This window comes from Chiroxiphia lanceolata, chromosome 21 (assembly GCF_009829145.1).
Source record: "Chiroxiphia lanceolata isolate bChiLan1 chromosome 21, bChiLan1.pri, whole genome shotgun sequence".
NCBI classification, from domain to species: domain Eukaryota; kingdom Metazoa; phylum Chordata; class Aves; order Passeriformes; family Pipridae; genus Chiroxiphia; species Chiroxiphia lanceolata.
This window is the reverse complement of record NC_045657.1, coordinates 11614023-11632005: the sequence shown is the minus strand read 5'-3', so window position 1 is coordinate 11632005 and position 17983 is coordinate 11614023. Positions and strand designations below refer to the sequence as shown.

General features: G+C 48.7%; 1 protein-coding gene across 1 annotated transcript; it reads right to left on the bottom strand.

The window, feature by feature from the left end:
- Positions 1 to 398: 398 nt before the first annotated feature.
- Positions 399 to 17983, bottom strand: UAP1L1 (UDP-N-acetylglucosamine pyrophosphorylase 1 like 1). Its single transcript, XM_032708356.1, has 9 exons — positions 17586 to 17983; positions 11120 to 11324; positions 9396 to 9571; positions 8129 to 8301; positions 7100 to 7293; positions 6194 to 6334; positions 4465 to 4650; positions 3672 to 3738; positions 399 to 2713 (listed from the first exon to the last, which is right to left on the bottom strand). Exons 1-9 carry the CDS (start codon positions 17860 to 17862, stop codon positions 2627 to 2629), a joined length of 1506 nt encoding a protein of 501 aa, XP_032564247.1. The 5' UTR covers positions 17863 to 17983; the 3' UTR covers positions 399 to 2626.

Here is a 17983-nt window from a genome sequence, read left to right as displayed (position 1 = left end):
CAAAATTTGCATTCCAGCAAGTGCTCAGCTGGGAGAGCCTGACTCGGAGCCAGATCACTCAAATTGACTTGAAATAAGACAAACAATTGCCACCCACAACCTTCCGTGAGTAAACTGAGCTGAAAAGCTTGGAAAAAATAACCAGGATTGAAGACAAGAACACAATCTTCTGTTTTCTGATGAAAAATAGATGCCACAGTGTCAAACTCCTTCAGGAATCAGCCTCTGCTCAGTCCCACATCCCCCATAATCTGAAGCATGGACACTGCTGCCTCCAGCCGTACCACTGGTGACACTGTCTGTCCTGCAGCTGTGGTGACAACACCCACAACATGTAGGGACAAAGACAACAAGGGTATTTTCCTCACAGACAAGAAACACAGACAGACACATAGAAATCACAGTAACATCTTTATTGTAAAAATGCTTAGATGTCCAGAAGTTTCTGAAGTACTACAGGACTTCCCTTTGTTTCGGGTACTTTTTTCATTTTATAATGCATACAAAGACTTTGTTACATACTGAACAGATTTCTTTTTTAAAAAGTTCTCTCAAAATTCTTTCTATGTTCCAGTTTAAAATGTGAAGAGTCATAGGGAAAAAAAAAAAGCCCAACAGACAAAGCATTCAACATTCTAATACAGCTTTTCCTTGAAAACAACCTGGAAAACCGTATCAGCAGCTCTGTGTACACAGGAAGTGAAGCTTCAAAAGAGAAAGTACTTTATGAAGAGCAAAGAAATCTTTATAGCACAGTGCAGCGTAAAACAAGCGTGTGCCAGAACTGCTGAGCAATACTCACAAAGATACAACACAACTTGTTCTCGGACATAAAACTTGACTGACAGGAATGGAATGTACCACAGAAACACTGTGCAAAAAGACTACAGAACTGAGTGTCATGACAAATGCTTCATTTATACTAAAAGAGAATTACTGGCTGCACATGCCAGCTGAGGTAATCAGAACTGTCATTAGCTGGTCTGCATGTGTGAAAGGCTCGTTACTCAAGTTCATGCAGAAACACTTTATAACCAAAAACTCTGATATTAACATTTAGATGCTTTCTTTGGAAAACTTGAGCCTACTTACAAACTGTATTTATTCTCAAAGCCATTTTTATACTTACCCAACATTCTGAATAGAGCTTCACATCAGGAATTGCAGAAAGCCATGGAAGTTATTTATGCTTAATGAAGTATCATCAGCAATTCCATAGTAGAAGCTGATGCACTAAATAACATTGCAGATGAAACATCTTCCTCACTACCTTCCCTAGCACCAGGTTTAGTGGAAACATATAGAGTACTCCTGAAGCAAAGACCAGCCCCCATCCTCACCAAGGCTGAAATGACTCAGGTTTGCTCAGTGCAGGTTCTGCAGCAGGTGAGCCTGAGCTTCCCGGGACAGCGTCCAAAGACTGAACAGGAACAATCACTGGTGGATCACGGCCATCCTGGGATCCCTTGGCCAGGACTGAGTTCACATGCTACATATGTTCTGACAATTAACATCCTTCATTAGCTAACACTTATCTTTACATGATGTTTAGTAATATATTTAAAAGGAAGGCATCTAAGGAATTATTTCCTAAGTGAAAGAGTGCTGGAAAACCCCCTGGGCAGAAAATGCAGAAGCAAGGCTGGTGTTTTACTGTGTGCCCTGGTGATGCTGAGAGTAAGCCTTTTTTTTTTGTGTGGGTAAGCATTAAATTCTACCATCGGGATTTGTTCCTTTTACTACTGAGAGAGCCCCGTCTCAGGATATGGTATACATTAAACAGGAAATTGAAAGGAAACCAAATGTTTGTTTTAGCTAGGAAGAGCAGAGGGTTGTGAAAAAAAATTCTCATCAACTTTTTTTTTTTTTTTTTTTAATTAAAAAAACCCAGGTCACTACAGCTGTCGGAAGCAATCAGTCCAAGCAAGACACCAGCAAGCCCAGATACAAAACTAGTCTGACTGCTTTGGAGTCCAAACCTCAAGCAATGCTTAGGCACAGCAACATCCCTACGTACAGCAGACTCTCTATGATCTGCTTAGAGGATGCAGTTGCTGAATTGGATCTTCTAATCATCACAGGATTAGGGAAAGGTGTATCACTGCAGAGAAAGGCCTCAGTACCCAGTCCTTCCTAACTTTTCGGGGGGGGGGGGGGGGGGAGCCCTCAAACTGATTGCAGCTGTGCACATAATTTAGAAACAAAACCAAAACAAAAAACCAACCACACCAGCACAAACAAAAAACCTAACAATGCACTGAAGAGATTTAATCTTCTTGGAAGCAAAGCTGATTTATTAGGCCCTGGCTGGCTCTTTTCCATATTCATGTGCCCAGCAAATAAGAAATGTAAGATATGTTTAACACCTGGAAGGTGTTAATCCTCACTCACATCCAAGTGTACAAAACAGACTGAGGTAAGAGGCCCAGCTTTCAAAGTTACCAAACAGAACTGGGAAGCATGAATATGTGTGTAAACACAACTGCTGCAAGGATTTGGCATTAATCAGACACTGCAAAGCGATTTTTTTTTTTATAATGCACTTCATAGCTGACATTTTAGTAATGTCAGTTCTCATAATGGCTCTGAAAAACGGATATCTGATGAGGGGGAAAGGCTTCCCTCTTCAAGAATTTCCAAGCATTTCCACTTTGGTTTCATCGAGTACTAAGGGAGAAGGGAAGTCTTTGTTCTTCATGTACACGTCCAGACCCTGAGAACGTGTGAGAACAGTATTGTTAGGCTGTAAATGCATCAGACTGGTCACCTATTTTTAAGTCTTCAAAGAATGACTGAGAGAGGTCATGGGAAGGACAAACAACAGCAACAGTTTCTCCAGTGATGGAAAGGGTTTTAGCCCCAAGCCTGGGGTTCATGAAGGAGTGGCACCAATGAACCGTAAAACACGACCTCAGAAACTAGCTTCCTGGGGAGGGGCAGGCATGGGAAGGTGTTCTTAGCTAAAATTAGAATAATCCTAGCAAAGGGAAGTCAGTTTAAATTGCCTTGTATTCATTTTGTTCTCAGAAGGTATCAATTGCAACAAGGTTGCTACGTGCACATGTTGAGGAATACACTTGGTGCAGGTCGCTGTTGCAAGTTAATACATTTGGAAACCTAACAAAAGTGTAAAGTTTCACGAACACCCTTCCCCACAGTGATGACATAATCCTCCTGCAGCCCACCGTTTCACTCCGTCTGTCCAACACAGGGAAGATCCTCTTCTCACTACTACAGGTTTCTCAGGATCAATTATTTTCAGAGGGACAAACTTGAGAAATTTTTCCCTAAAGCCAATGCACATATCTCACTTCACAGTCAGTACTCACTCCCTGTGGGAGATGGGCACAAATGAGCACAGAACCCATAGATTTTGTAATTTTAATATTCTGCACTTTTCATTCAGAAGATTTCAAAGTGCTTGTGAGACTTAATGAAACTGCAGCCTCGTTGCAAATCTCATTTTACAGATGGCTAAAACTGAGAGTGAACAAACTGCTGAAGAGTAAACCATAGTGGAACCAGAAATGTGACACAGAGCCAAATTCCCAGTTCCCTTGATCTGACCATTTCTCAACAAGCCCAGTCTAAAGAAGTCACCTGTGTTCAGAAGGAAATCAGATGTATACCTGCACACTCTTAAAAATAGCTCCACAGATAGTTATTCTCACCTCTCCAAAGTAAGACACTAATGGAGAAATCTCACACACAGCTGGAGGATCTTCGGTTCCTGAGAGACTAGAGAAGAGAACACAGGATTAACTTCCTGCTGTGCTTAAAAAACAGTCCATCTTCTTCAAAAGATTGTCTAGAATAGGATATCCAGAAGGATAAGACATTTGTTGTAGTCACATGCACCAGATACTATTTGAACACAAAGTGTGAAAATAAAAGGGAATTAGCAGGTCTCAAATGTTACTCATCAAAACCAGGGCATCACTTTTATAGAGGTGCTTTTCAAGTAAAAATAACAGCATGAGTTGATGAAGTAATGGCCCCATGAAGTAAAAGCAGCTTCCCACTCCACATGACACAGGAAGTATCTGAATTGGTCACCACTGTAACAGTCAATCCATAAGCCCACCTGAGAATCCCGTTGGGTCCACATTCAGAAAAGCTCGCAGGGCCTACAAATTAAAATTCCTCGGGCTGGCTAAACCCAGAGTGACAGAAAAGGCTGCCCCTGTTTAGTGGTGCTATAGGAGGGGTCAACTCATGACCCCAAGGGCAAGGATCTGCAGAGATATCACCCAGAGCCCCCTTGTGCTGACTGCCTGGAGCACCCACAGTCACTAGAGGAGCAGGAGCTGTAATAGACACCAACCTGCACATCAAGTAAGCACCAGCTGAACAAAAATCATTCTGAGCCACCCTGTGACTACATGAAAACCTGGTTTTGGAGAGCCTAGCCTGGCTGGGCAGTCCCATCAGAGAAGCTGCAGAGGAGGTCACTGAGGTTCATACCTGAGTTTCTCTGGTATCCTGCAACCATTTCCATCCACAAATCTGGCCCCAGCCTTGAGAGCCCAGCGGTAATGCTGGGCCAGAAGGGCTTGCCGAGCAGTGGTAGGAGTGTCTTTGTCAGCCGTGTCTGCATTTTTTAGTGGCGAGAACTCTTCTTCTCTCAAAACTTCAAATGCCACAAAATTCCTACAAGCAAAGGGGAGAAAACAATGATCATGAAAACCAGAGCTAGTCATCAGCACTGCTGATGCAACAACAACGTTCATGGGGAAAGGCTCATACATTATTTTAAGGAGCAGTGATGTATGCAGCCTGGGGCAGTCAAGCCAAGGGAAGCCCACTGCCCACCTGAAGAGCCAAGGAGTACCAGGCCTGTAGGACGGAAAAACACACGAAGCCTTGTCTCTTTGGGAACATAACAGTAACCTCCTGACTCTCTGGAGGCTGCACTCAGGTGAGAAGAAAAGCAACAGTTCTGCAGAGATTCCACAGAAACTCCTCCAGACATTGGGAGGCTCCCAGACAAAATAACTCAGAGCACAGAAGGATGGAGAGCACAAAGCTGCCCGGAGCTCGGACACAGTGCGAGCTGTGCACTCACTGCAGAGCATCCCACCTTGCCCAAAAAATGCCCACTCCGCTTGAGTGTCTGTAGGTCAGGACCAACTAAGGACACCAGTTCCCAAGGAAAAAGCAGTGTGGGAGGCCTCACAGGTGAATGTCAAGTACAGCTGTTTACCAGAAATGGGAATGCAAATTTAAAAAGCCCCACAGCAGTACCTGTGCGTTTCTCCACTTCATGTGTGAAGCACAGCTGCCAAGCTGGTTTTGAGGTGTTAAAAAAGCATAAGGAATCGCTGCATGCAAATAAGTCCTGACACGGCTCAGAATTCAGCGCTGTTTATATCACTCTGCTTTTTGCCTTTGGTTTGATGATACTTTACTGAACGCATGTCAGGAAATAGAGACTGGTTCAAACTTTAATCCTAAAGGAAATCCTCTAAAAAAGGAAATACTATCCCCAAACAAAGATAATTCAGTTTGTCTGAGGTCTCTCTTTGCCATTTATTTAAGCCTAAAACAGAATCTTCACTGCTGAATTTAAGACCTTGGAAAATAGGTTTTATAAGAACACATGCTAAATTTCTACATTATTAAAATCCCAATTCCCTAGGCACAAGTACCCCTGACTGCATATGGCAGAGCACTCCCAGCTATGTTGTAGAGCTTGGCAAGTCAACACTGACAGTTCCCACAGCAACTGTAACTTGGCCCCACCGTGCTTAAGCAAACTGTTTTCCAAGCACAAAGGGTGCACACTGAGCCCTGGCATGACAGCACCCAAAAACGTAACCAGAGCTGCAGTTGCCATGGAAGCCACAATCCTGAAAGACCCAATTTTTGCAAGTCTGAACACTGCAACGTGGGCTTCATGTGCTTTGCACTCGATTTCCTTTTATTTTTCTCAGGCTGGCAGAGGCCAGACCGACCAACACGTCCTTGGCAAGATGATCAATCTGGGAGCAGGGTCAGTGCATGTTCTCCGCGCCCCATGAGCTCCCCTTAGAACTGTGCCGTTACTGTTGGGTTGGAACTGGGCGTAGATTCAACAGCCTTCCTAACAAGCCACCCACAAAAACCACATGCTCCCTCAGACAGCCTGTTACAACCTACAGTCATTCAAACAAACATTGAGAAGGGGAAAAGTAAAACAATGTCTGCCACTAACTTAGAGAACTGGAACACATCAAACACAAACTTCTCCAGCTTTATCCCGTTCGGTTTTAGTGGTTTTACCAGATTTCCCTCCTTGTCAATGTAGGGCACCTTCTTTATGGCTACGTGATGCTTCAGCTGCGGCTCACATTTCCTGCAAAAGCAGAAGAAACAAGTTCATTTACTTCATGCCCACTTAGAAAAAAAAAAAGCAATACACTTGTGGGAAGCAGATGTCTTATTACTGCTCTGAGTCATCTCTCAGCTGTGGGTGTTGCTCTCTCCCCAACGATGCAAGTCACATCCAGGAAACACTTCACTGAGCAGAGCAGCCTGGCCAGTGGCTCTCCCTGTACCAGTGGGACATGACAGTCAGACAAGAGGGAGTACTTGGCTTCAAGCTGAAATTGCAGGCAGAGGTTAAAAAAAAAAGGCAACCCAAATTATCTGATTGGGATGACAATGGAGCAGAGCAGATCCCTCACCCAGGGATGATCAGGAGGGTCATACTGCTGCTCACTAAATGCCCAGCATCACATCTCCATTCCGCAACACCAAGGTGTTGCGGAGTCCGCCACAACTTCACCCTCTCTCACAAACTCTGTTGTCCCAAGGGATGGGCATGGGTGACATTTCCCATTGGAAATCCTTGGTGTGGGGCTGCATCACTGACCACACTGCAGCCCGTACAGCTGCTCACCCCTGCAGGCCCAGGAAGGGTACCCCTTGGGTAGGGTCCGAAGAACATGCTGGGGCTGTCAGAAAGAGGACACAGCTCTTTGGAAACGTTTGGAATAGAGAAAAGTTGAAAGGCACAGGAGGTACTCATAACTGGGTGTTCCTGTTTCCCACTCTGTAATTTCAATCTTGGAGGCATTTCTGGGCAGCACAGCTGTCTAGCAGGTCTGCTGGGACTTACTGGGCCACTATTTCCAGGAAATCAACAGTGAAGAAGTGGTTGCAGATGTTGCCAGCGCTGAACATCAGTCCCCCCTCAGGGCGCTGCTGCTGCGCAGTCTCCGGGCTAATCTCACTGTACTCCACCACCTGGTACACCCCATCCACACAGCACACCACCCCAACGGGCTCCGTGGGGTAGGCCTTCTCCACCACCTGCAGCCACAGGACAAGGGCTATGACAAGGAGGAAGAAAATCTCAGCACTGTTCCAACTCCTACAAACGATCCTGCAGGACTGTTGCCTGCTGACCCTCCAGCACCTCAGGAGCAAGGGCAGGGCAGTTCATGGGGCACAGAGCAGTCTGGAGGCACACTTTGCCCAACAACTGAGCATAAACCCCAGTACTCACCCACTTAATTGCACTGTTTTTCAGAAGACAAACCCGTTAAAAGCAATTGGCCTGCTGGGGGGCACTTTTCTTATCAAGGACTGGGACCTGGCATCAAATGAAAGCTGCTTGCAGCTATTAGCCTTCAGCTCCCTGTTTGCATGAACAGCGCTAATGACTCAAGTAACATAAACTTCTCCTCAGGCACCTGCTGCTTTAGAATGAAAAAATCCAGGCTGGTTTGGCTTTCCCCATCTTCCACAGCAGAGCATTAGAAATGTCTCCATTAGACTTAAAGGTGTGCTTATAAAACACAACCCGGTCCAACACGGCTTCTAGACTGTCCAAGTGCCTTTGTAGAAAGGGCTGAGCATGGAGGGGAAGCGATTCCAGTCCGTAGTTTCCTGTACAGCTACAGTCCCTGCTCTAATTGAAGTTTATTTTCCACAGTAGTACTGTGGGAAGAACAGGACACCCACAGGTAGGGATTTGGAATGCAATGCTGGCAGCAAACAGCTTTAAATCTGCTCAGAATAAGCCCCTGATGGGCATAGGGCTGAACATCCCAGGTCACGTAAGCTCCCCCCAGCCAGCAGCTTCCAAGCATAATGAGACCCTACCTCCCTGTGGGAAACCAGCCCAGTGTTAGCACTGCTTCACCTTTGCACCGCAGTCTGCCCCTTTGGAAACGCAGAAACCTATGAAGACTGGATCTGCCATTTTCACGAGGATATTGTCCACACAATATACGTGGACATACTGGATTCCACGCTGCTTCATGTCATCCAAGATCTTATTATCCACCAAAGCACGGTATAAGCCACCATTGCCATCTATAATGCAAGAGAAAAGAGAATCCATGGCTCATTAGTGACTTTGGACTGGGGTTTTTTTGCAGCTAACAGAGCAAAAGCAGAAAGTCCTGAACAGACTTTCCTGAACAGCAGAGCAGGGAATGCTTTCTAGCCAAGAGTCAGTGCTACCAGATTTTATTTCCAGCTCTGCAATGCAGCTCAGGTGAGCATGTTCCTCTCCTCACCCCGGCTCATCTCACCTGCAGAGTGGGACCATGGGGACCAGCCTCACTGAGCACCATTATGAGACTCTATGAAGGCTAGTAAGATCCTCACAGGGAGAACACTAAAGGGCAAAACGTTATGCAGAGGGTGGGAAAAGTCTGCTAAATTTCTCCCGCAGTGCAGGGCAAAAGTGCATTTAAAACTCATCTTGGAGAAAGGCTAAAATAGATCTTATTCTCTGTTTATCTTCTCCCCACAACTTCCCAATGCTTTTTTAAAGGCTTGAACTGCAGCTGCACAAAAGACACCTGCACATTTGTTCATCACAGATCACCCATTCACAGTTCCTCCTTGGATAGTGCTGTCAGCTCAGGAAAACCACTCTGCAGCTGCGACACCCCATCCCTGCAACACCATCCCAACCAGGCTGCCTTCACCAAGTCTCCTACCGTCTCCAGGTTAAGAGGAGAACTTTACAACGTGAGACCTTGCTCTCATTTTGGAAAGAGTTAATCTTCTTGCTGCTTTTTTACCCATTTCCAGCTATCAGCTTTGAGCAGGAGCCCAGCTCCTGACATCTTCACCCCAGGAGGCAGCACCCCAGGGACCTCACACACCTCTGCTGATGCACCTTTTTCCTAACCTGCAGCCACACCACTCTAATCCTGCCAATACTCCTAGACTGATAAAAAAATGTGCTGTAGGCAAAATCTCCAGCAAGAACTAAACAATGATAGCTACCCTCCTGATTACCAGCCTGAAACATTTAACAGAATCCTCCCACACTAACTGGAAGCATTAACCCTAAGCCCCAAAGCCTGCTCCTTGTGCCCCGGCTGGCTGATGGCCAGTAGCAACTATCAACACACATGACAGTACTGCAGCATTCAAGAGCAAACAACGGGTACCTGGAGCCATAGCAATTTTCCCCTTCTCCTCCAAGATGGCCTTCCCATCAAAGGTGACAGCAGGCAGCATTCTCTGTTCAAACATGATCACGTTGGATCTATCCAAGTTGAAGTAGTTGTGTTGTACAAAAAACTCTTCTGTTGGCCCCAATGTGAACTCACTTGTCATGATGTACCTAGGCAGGAATGGGAGCTGGGCAATGAGCAAGAACAGCACAAGCAAAAGACAAAACAACAAATGGAACACAAAAAGGAAGAACCCCATATGTGTGAAATGAGACACTGCAGCATCCTGTGGTGAGCGGCTGTGCAGAAGAGCTCTCCTTCAGAACTCATCCCGAAGGAAGGCTGTACTGGGTCCTGTGCATGATCCTACCCACAGGCTTAGCTCCAGCCAGGACAGAAGAGCCTCACCCTAAATGTGAGCAACATCTGGATATCTGGATAAGCTGGAAAACAAAGCAAAGGGCAGACGACAGCCTCGTTCACCCTACATTCAAACTGATGTTAGGTGCCTAAAGACACACTGACCAGTGCCAAAGCAAACAGCAGCACTTCCATATGTTGGCTACATGGTCTGTTTTTCTCTTAAGTTTTTCTATTTCCTCCTCTCCTTTCAGCTCCTGTCTCTCCCTCCACTATCCTCCTTCACCGGTGGCTAAAAGCCATCTTCATCATCTACCTGTCAAGCTCTTCAACAACCATTGGCACAGGAGAGCCTGGACCTCACACCCCCCCCAGTTTACATCTCTGCAGCACAGCACAGCCTGGGCTCAGGGGTACTGCAGCAGTGAACTGCCTCAACTGCCTCCTCAGCCCTGGGAAAGGAACTGGAAACATCATCAGTAGATGTAGAATCTTGCAAATAATGCATCCTGGCTTCCAGCAGCACCCAGGGATAGTGCATTTGCAATTCAGGTCCTGCATGCAAGGCTTCGGGAAGAAGCACGGTATGGACTCACCTTCCATGAAGAAACAATGTATGAATCAACTTCGATCTCCAATTGGTAAAACAGTGTGGTACCCTGAAGCCCTCCTACTCTGCCCAAACCCTGCCTCAGACCAGACACCGATTCCATAAGGCTTCACAGTCTTAATAGTCTAACAAAGAACACTTAGCAGAAAACATTCCCAGAAACATACTAGTGCCTTCCTCTCACCCACCACATCCCACAGGGAATTCACATTTTGCACTCTGCCCAGAGCTAGTCTCTTTTGAAAGCCAGGAGCAGCTAGCAGAATTAGCAACTGTGAACAGTGACAGCAGGAGGCGGCCTGAACACAAAGCAAGAGGTTTTTTGCTGTGGCAGAGATTATGGGCAGAGAGGCTTGGAAAGTGAGGTCTAGGTCCTCCATGAAGGAATCTGAGAAAGCAGAAATGGATGACATTTCTTGTGAAGCATTCAAAACAATCACTGAAAAGTGCTGTTTAAAGTGTTGCCGGGGCCTGTGCTTGGAAAGCCAGCAAGGTACAGCAGTCAGGGTCATGGTCAGTGATGCAAGGGCAGCTCTTGATCCCTCAGGTCTGCAGACACAGACCTGCCACCTCCCATCCCTGTGCACCTTCCTCCAGCCACTGGCATTGCAAATCCTGTCGACAAAATCCCCTCCCCTCCCTTGGCCTGTCTCTGTGCAGCACCCAGCTCAGTGCTTCTAGAAGACAACACAGGCAAGACTGGAACGCAGAGAGCCCTGCACAGGAAATCTGGCTCTGGGTCACCTACCAGGGAATGGCACACTTGCAGTGATGTCTCTGGCCAGCGAGCTGCTCCACTTTGCGGATTCTTTCTGCCTGGATCTGATACAAGTTCTTGCCACTGGGCAACCCCACGTTGTACATGCCCTTGGGATAGCTCACTCCCAGGCGGGTTCCTTGCCCTCCAGCCAGGAGCAGCACTGCCACCTTGTTCTGCGAGATCTGATACAAGCCTGAACAGAAGAAAGAAGCCCAAGGGAATGTAAGAACCTCCAAAGCAACCAACACCCCATGCTCTTCTCCTGAGCCTTTCTGCAGAGCTCAGGCAACAGCTAGAAGCTGCCAGTTCAATGTTGTCAGCTCGGACAGAAATATGACACTACACACACAGGAGAAAATACATTTCATCTCCTGGATGCAGCCGTTTCCTCACCTGAAGCAGCAGATGTTGCAACAACAGGCAACAGCCATGAGCTGCAGCTTAGGAGATTCAAACTGTACATTAGGATACAAAGTCTTTACTAGGGAGGTGGTGCAGCACTGGAAAAGATATCTTTAAGTAACTGGCTGTTTAAATGAGCAATAGAAGAAATATATCAATTGCTGCTGTAACAGCATGGCTTGGTTTTAATTCTGTTCAGAAATGCAGCTTTCGGCAATAAAACCAAACTTGAGTTGTCCATGACATTGCGGTAACACTATTCCCGCTTCCCACCCATGCTTACAAGTTTCAGTCCCACCACAGCAGTAACACAATGTTTCTGCCTAAACACACCCTTTCCCAAAAGGCTGGTGATGCCCAAGCACACTGAAGGGACCTGGTTCCACAGCCCAGCCATGGCTCTGCTGCAGAGCAGCCTCTGGCATCACAGGGCCACAGGACTGAGGGTTGGAAGGCACCTCTGGAGATCTGCCTTCCACCCTCCCCCTTCAAGTGGTATTAGGACAGCTCTCTAGGGGGAAACCTGTGCCGATGGTGGAAGTCTTGGGATTTCAGTTTCAGGAGGTCCTTGGATAGCAGGGCAAGCTTGAACATGTTTAAACTTATAATGTAAGAGACACAGAGGATCTGGGTAAGCTGCACGGCAATGCAAATAAACCGACCAGCATTTCATGCAACAAACCACAAGCAATTAATGGCTCCTTTGTGCCTCCACTGAACTGCCGATGCAAGAGACCCAAAGCACAGAGCAGAGGGTCTTGGGTATTAGTGACACCACGAGTACTTGCTCCAGTCCCAGCACATGGTTTTCCTGCATGCTCAGCAGGTTGTTTGCCAGTGCAGGGCACCATCATGGGGAAAGGGAAGGAGCCAAGTGGAGGGACATGGGAGCATGGCTCCAAGCTTACCCATGCCCTCGCTTGGGCGGTGGCTGTATCCCAGCGGGACCCAGAGCAGAGAGAATTTATGGAGGGAAAAAAAAATAATTAAAAAAAAAAATCTAAAAAAGTTGCCCTGTGGGACACTTCCAAACGGTTCTGCCCCTTCCCTGGAAGTGTTCGAGGCCTGGTTGAACAGGGCCCTGAGAAATCTGATCTAGGGGGTGGCATCCATGCTCACGGCAGGACAGTTAGAACAAGATGATCTTTAAAGTGCCTTCCAACCCAAACCATTCTGTGATTCTATGAGATGGGCAATTAAAACATTTTTAATTTATTTAATTATTAAAAATAATCTAGAACTGAAATTGCTTGAGCTTAAATATTTCACATTGATTTAAACCAAAGCTGATTGGAGTCTAAACTCAGCATTTTCTGGTCTCCGTTGCTGCAGCACAGGGAGCTACTTTGGGGTGCAATTGAGATTCACCCAACACTAGAGCAAGTCAGGCTCTCTATCTCTTCCCAGCACTGCCAGGCTCACACCAACAAGCACACTGGGGTTCTGATACAATGGACCACATCCCATGGATCTCAAATTAGAGGTTTCTGCAGAGCAAAGACCACGACCAAGGGCATGACTCATGTGACACTCTAGAGTGAACACTGTATTGGGAGTTGGTGAGGTCCCCACTTAGTCCTGCAGCATCAAGTGGCTGCGATGCTCAACCACGGCTTGCGGGTGCCACAGCTGGCATCACCTCGCTGAAATGTGGATGTCCCAGGGGAGATGGCAGTTCTCAGTTTCCCATACAGCGACAAAAGGATGGGATCTGCCCAAGGGGGATTTGACATCTCACACCCATCTCCCAGAGGGGCCTCTCACTGTGGGGACTAAAACCTCAACCTCAGCAGGATGAATCCAAGCCCAAAGCAATATTACTGATAACATCAACAGTGTCGCTCTGTTTCTCTTGCCACAATCCATCAGGCTGACTGGGCCCTACTCCAGGAAAGACCTGACCGTGGCACACAACCCAGCAAGGGGACTCCTTCCCAGTATTTATGGTGCAACCCTACGACCCAGAGAGTTTTTCCAAGTTGTCCTCTCAGGTCACCATGAAAACAAATATCCCCAAAAATTTGAGTAAGCAGGTCTGCTGTGACTTCCCAAATGTAAAACCACCAATATTCACAACTAAAGTTCATAAGAACTGACTTATCTTACTGCATAGTCCTGGAGTAAATGGAAAGATATATCCACTTAAAAAAAATCCACCTTATTTTCTGCAGCATTTGAAATACAGTTAACCAAACAGAAAAGGGAAGATGTGTTGGCTGCTGAGATACTCACCAGTGCTGCAGTCAGTCCTATTCTGCACAGAAAGTAAAGAACAAAAATAGATTTTGCAGGAGGAACAGACTTGTCTTGCAAGAGCAGACAGAATTCTCTTGCTGAACAGGCACATCAGCCCCATTACAAGAGCAGTCAGCAAGAGAAGAAAACTCAAACTTTTCAATTCTGCAAAGCAGTCAGATAACCAGAATGGTTCATCAAACCCTCTGATGAAATGGGGCTACACCATAGCCCATGGCCAAGGCTTAGATTTCATTAATAAAACACTACAGAATGTAAAAGTGTCTGTGCTTGATTTATACCATCATCTCTAGGGCTGCCTGGAAAACGTGGTTGCTAAATGTTGGTGTTTAAGATCTGAAAGCAAATCCGACCAGGCTGTTTTATCATCTCAGAGACAATAACAGTGGCATTATTTTTTTAACTATTAAAAAATATCTCAGGTGTTCCCGAGACAAGTTTTGAGTTGTCTGGTTCTTTTAACCATCACTTTTTATCACAGAAAAAGGAGGAGGGGGAAGGAGGAGACATCGCTTCAGCTGTTCATCTTTGGGGGACACAATGCAGGTGGGAGCTGCTGGGAGCTCAGACACACAGCACAGAGTACTCAGCTCAGGGGTGGCCACGGGCTGTACCAGCCATGCAGCCTTGGGGACACTGTGCAGCAGGTCAGGATGTCTCATCTGCTCCCCATTCTGCTCAACACCACGAGCAGCTCACTGCAAACGAGGGCCTTTCAGAGCTGCATCCTCTCAGTGTCCCATGATCCCACAAAGCCTGTGCCCATGACACCAGCTCCACTGGAAAATGCCATGCAGGGGCACAGGGATGCTGTTGGGGACAAGGCTATGTCTGTGGGGACATGCAGCAACACCCAGACTCAGCACCATGAAGTCTTGCTCCTGATTGCCATCCTCCAGGAAATTAAACAGAGGGCTGGTAGCCTCTCCAGATTAAACTGGATCATAAAAACAAACCAAAGGGAAAACAGAAGCTCTGCATGTACCCCTTCTGGTGGAAATTCAGGCTGCCTGCAGGGCTGAGGTGGCCTGGGGCCATCAGACTTCATGGGCAGATGACTTGGGCACAGTGGCAGGGTCCCAAACACACCAGACCTGGGCTCCTGCAAGCAGTGCTGGCAATCAGTGAGGCCAGCCCACAGAGGTGGCCTGGCCTTCCCTTCCTTTCTGTGCTGTGGCCAGTGGCATGAGGCACACATACTAGATCCTCACTTGTCTGGCAGGGTGGAAGTCAAATGACCCAGTTTGGTAAAACTGTTAATTTAACTGCACAGCCCTGACTCAGCCCTATCTGCCTCTAGGGCTCAGGGAGTTCCTTCCTCCTCACCATGACACCCTCAAACAGCCCTGCTGAGATGGACTTGAGAGTGTGGATGGATGAGAAGCTTAACATATCCCAGCCACATGCACTGGCATCTCAGAAACCCCCTGTGTCTTGGGCTCATCCGACAGTGCGGGGAGCAAGTAAGGAGGTGATTCTGCCCCTCTGTCCTGCTCAGGTGAGACCCCACCTGCAGTGCTGCCTCCAACTCTGGGGGCACCAAGACAAGGAAGATGTGGAGCTGATGGAACAAGTCCAGAGGAAGCCACAGAGATGTTCGGAGGGCTGGAGCCCCTCTGCTCTGGAGCCAGGCTGGGAGAGCTGGGGGTGTTCAGCCTGGAGAAGAGAAGGCTCCAGGGAGACCTGAGAGCCCCTTCCGGTGCCTAAAGGGGCTCCAAGAGAACTGGAGAGGGACTTGGGACAAGGGACTGGAGGGACAGGACAAGGGGGAATGGCTTCCCACTGCCAGAGGGCAGGGTTAGATTAGATATTACAAAGAAATCCTTCCCCGTGAGGGTGGTGAGGCCCTGGCACAGGTTGCCCAGAGAAGCTGTGGCTGCCCCACCCCCCTGGAAGTGTTCAAGGACAGGTTGGACGGGCCTTGGAGCAACCTGGGCTAGTGGAAGGTGTCCCTGCCCACAGGAGGGGGTTTGAATGATATGAGCTTTAAAGTCCATCCCAACTCAAACCATTCTGTGATTCACTGTATCAGCTGATCTTCCCTCCATCATCACTTGGCCCTGAACGTAGAGTTTGACATGACAGAAAACCTCCTCTACCCTGTGACCACGATGCTTCTATTTCTGTTTCTGATTGGAAATTTTGACTTCCCTGCCCACACGTCCCCACCTCTTTGCTGGTAAGGTTGGGTCAAGGCTGTGCAGCCACCTGCCAAAATTTTGACAAGTATCTCTGCAACCACAACTGTTTTTTTCCTGGCTATATTTTTATTATGATTTTTTTTTTAACAGTGGTGTTATATTTTATAAAGAAAGATGCAAGACGCATATGACTCTTTGTAAATAACTAAAATAAAGTGTGCACTTAGAAAAAAGCAGAGGATATCCATGTAAGACCTGAGTGCTGTGGGGGAAGCACATTCTCCCACATCCAGCCATGGTCTCCCCCATCACCCCCAGTTTTCACACACCCACACGGTGACTAGGGAAAGCCACCTGCATCTACCAGGCTCCAAAACCCATGGCTAATGGGCTTTCCTGGGCTTCTTTCACACTATCCATCCACTCTGCTTCCAGATCCCATCACCCTCCTGCCACACATGGCTCTGTGTGGATCAGGATCAGCACCAACCTAAGACTGGTCTCTGCACCTGTCAGTGTGCTAGGAGCTCACCCCAAGGCAGCAACCCAGCTCAGCAGCAACGAAACCCCTCCCTACTCCCACCCTCCCCAGGGGCTTATAGAATCATAGAATGGTTTGGGTTGGAATGGACTTTAAAGCTCATATCATTCAAACCCCCTCCTGTGGGCAGGGACACCTTCCACTAGCCCAGGTTGCTCCAAGGCCCGTCCAACCTGTCCTTGAACACTTCCAGGGGTGGGGCAGCCACAGCTTCTCTGGGCAACCTGTGCCAGGGCCTCACCACCCTCACAGGGAAGGATTTCTTTGTAATATCTAATCTAACCCTGCCCTCTGGCAGTGGGAAGCCATTCCCCCTTGTCCTGTCCCTCTAGTCCCTTGTCCCAAGTCCCTCTCCAGCTCTCTTGAAGCCCCTTTAAGTACTTTAATACTACATATTTTTCATGACAGATACCGAAAATCATGTCAACATAATACCCCTATGCCCTCTAAACCATATCATGAAGTACCATGTCCATTTGTTTTTTGAACACTTCCAGAGATAGTGACTCCATAACTGCCCTGGGCAGCCTGTGCCAATGCCTGACTTCCCTTTCTGTGAAGAAATTTTCCCCAGTATTCAACCTGAACCTCCCCTGGAACAACTTGAGGCTATTCCCTCTTGTCCCATTGTTTCTTAGCTGGGAGGAGAGACAGACCCTCCACCTGCCTACAAGTGCCTTTCAGGGAGTTGTAGAGAGCTTCACCTGCCCCTGCAAGGCATGGCCTTAGCACTTGACTCGGCCCCTTGCATTTCACAGCGCAGAGTGAAAACTCGGTGTCTCACCCAAAGTGCCCCCGGCCGAGGGGCACGGGCTCCCGGCGCTCAAGGCCGGGGTGCAGCCGTGACCCCAGCTCTCCGCCTCCCTGCCCGACTCGCCGTCTCTGTGGCTCCCACCTGCCGCCCCCGCCGGACACCGATCTCCCGCAGCACAGGGTGGCGCGGGGCGGACTGCCCGGAGTCCCGCGGTGCCACCGCAGAAGGCGGCTCCTGCCCCGGGACGCCGTCAGGCACTGCCCCGGCTGGGCCTCGGCGGGACGCGGCAGCCCCCGAAGGGGTGCTTCGGACACCGCCAGCTCTGGGACGGAGGGACAAGCGGCCCCGCGCCTCGCTCACCTTCCGCCTCCCAGCGCTGCAGCGCGGCGGGGCCGCTGCGGCGAGCGCTGCCCAGAAGCTCGGCGGGGAGCGGCTCCATCCGGCCGTCCAGGCGCTCGGGCGGGCCGCGCTGGCGGGTCCCGGCCGCCGCCGCCAGCCGGCAGTGCTCGCCCAGCCCCGGCGGCAGCGCCGCCAGCAGCGCTCTGCGCTGCTCGGGGCCCAGCTCGGCCCAGAACTGCAGCAGGTGGCCCTGCCCGCACCGCTCCAGCCGCGCCCGCACCTCCTCGGGCGGATCCATGGCGTAGGGAGGCCACTCTGACCGGCTCGGGACCCAGCGGGAGCAGGCGGGCCGGCACCGGGACAGGGCGGCACCGGGCGGGGCCAGAGGTGCCGTCCAGCCCCCCGGAGCCCCCTCCCCG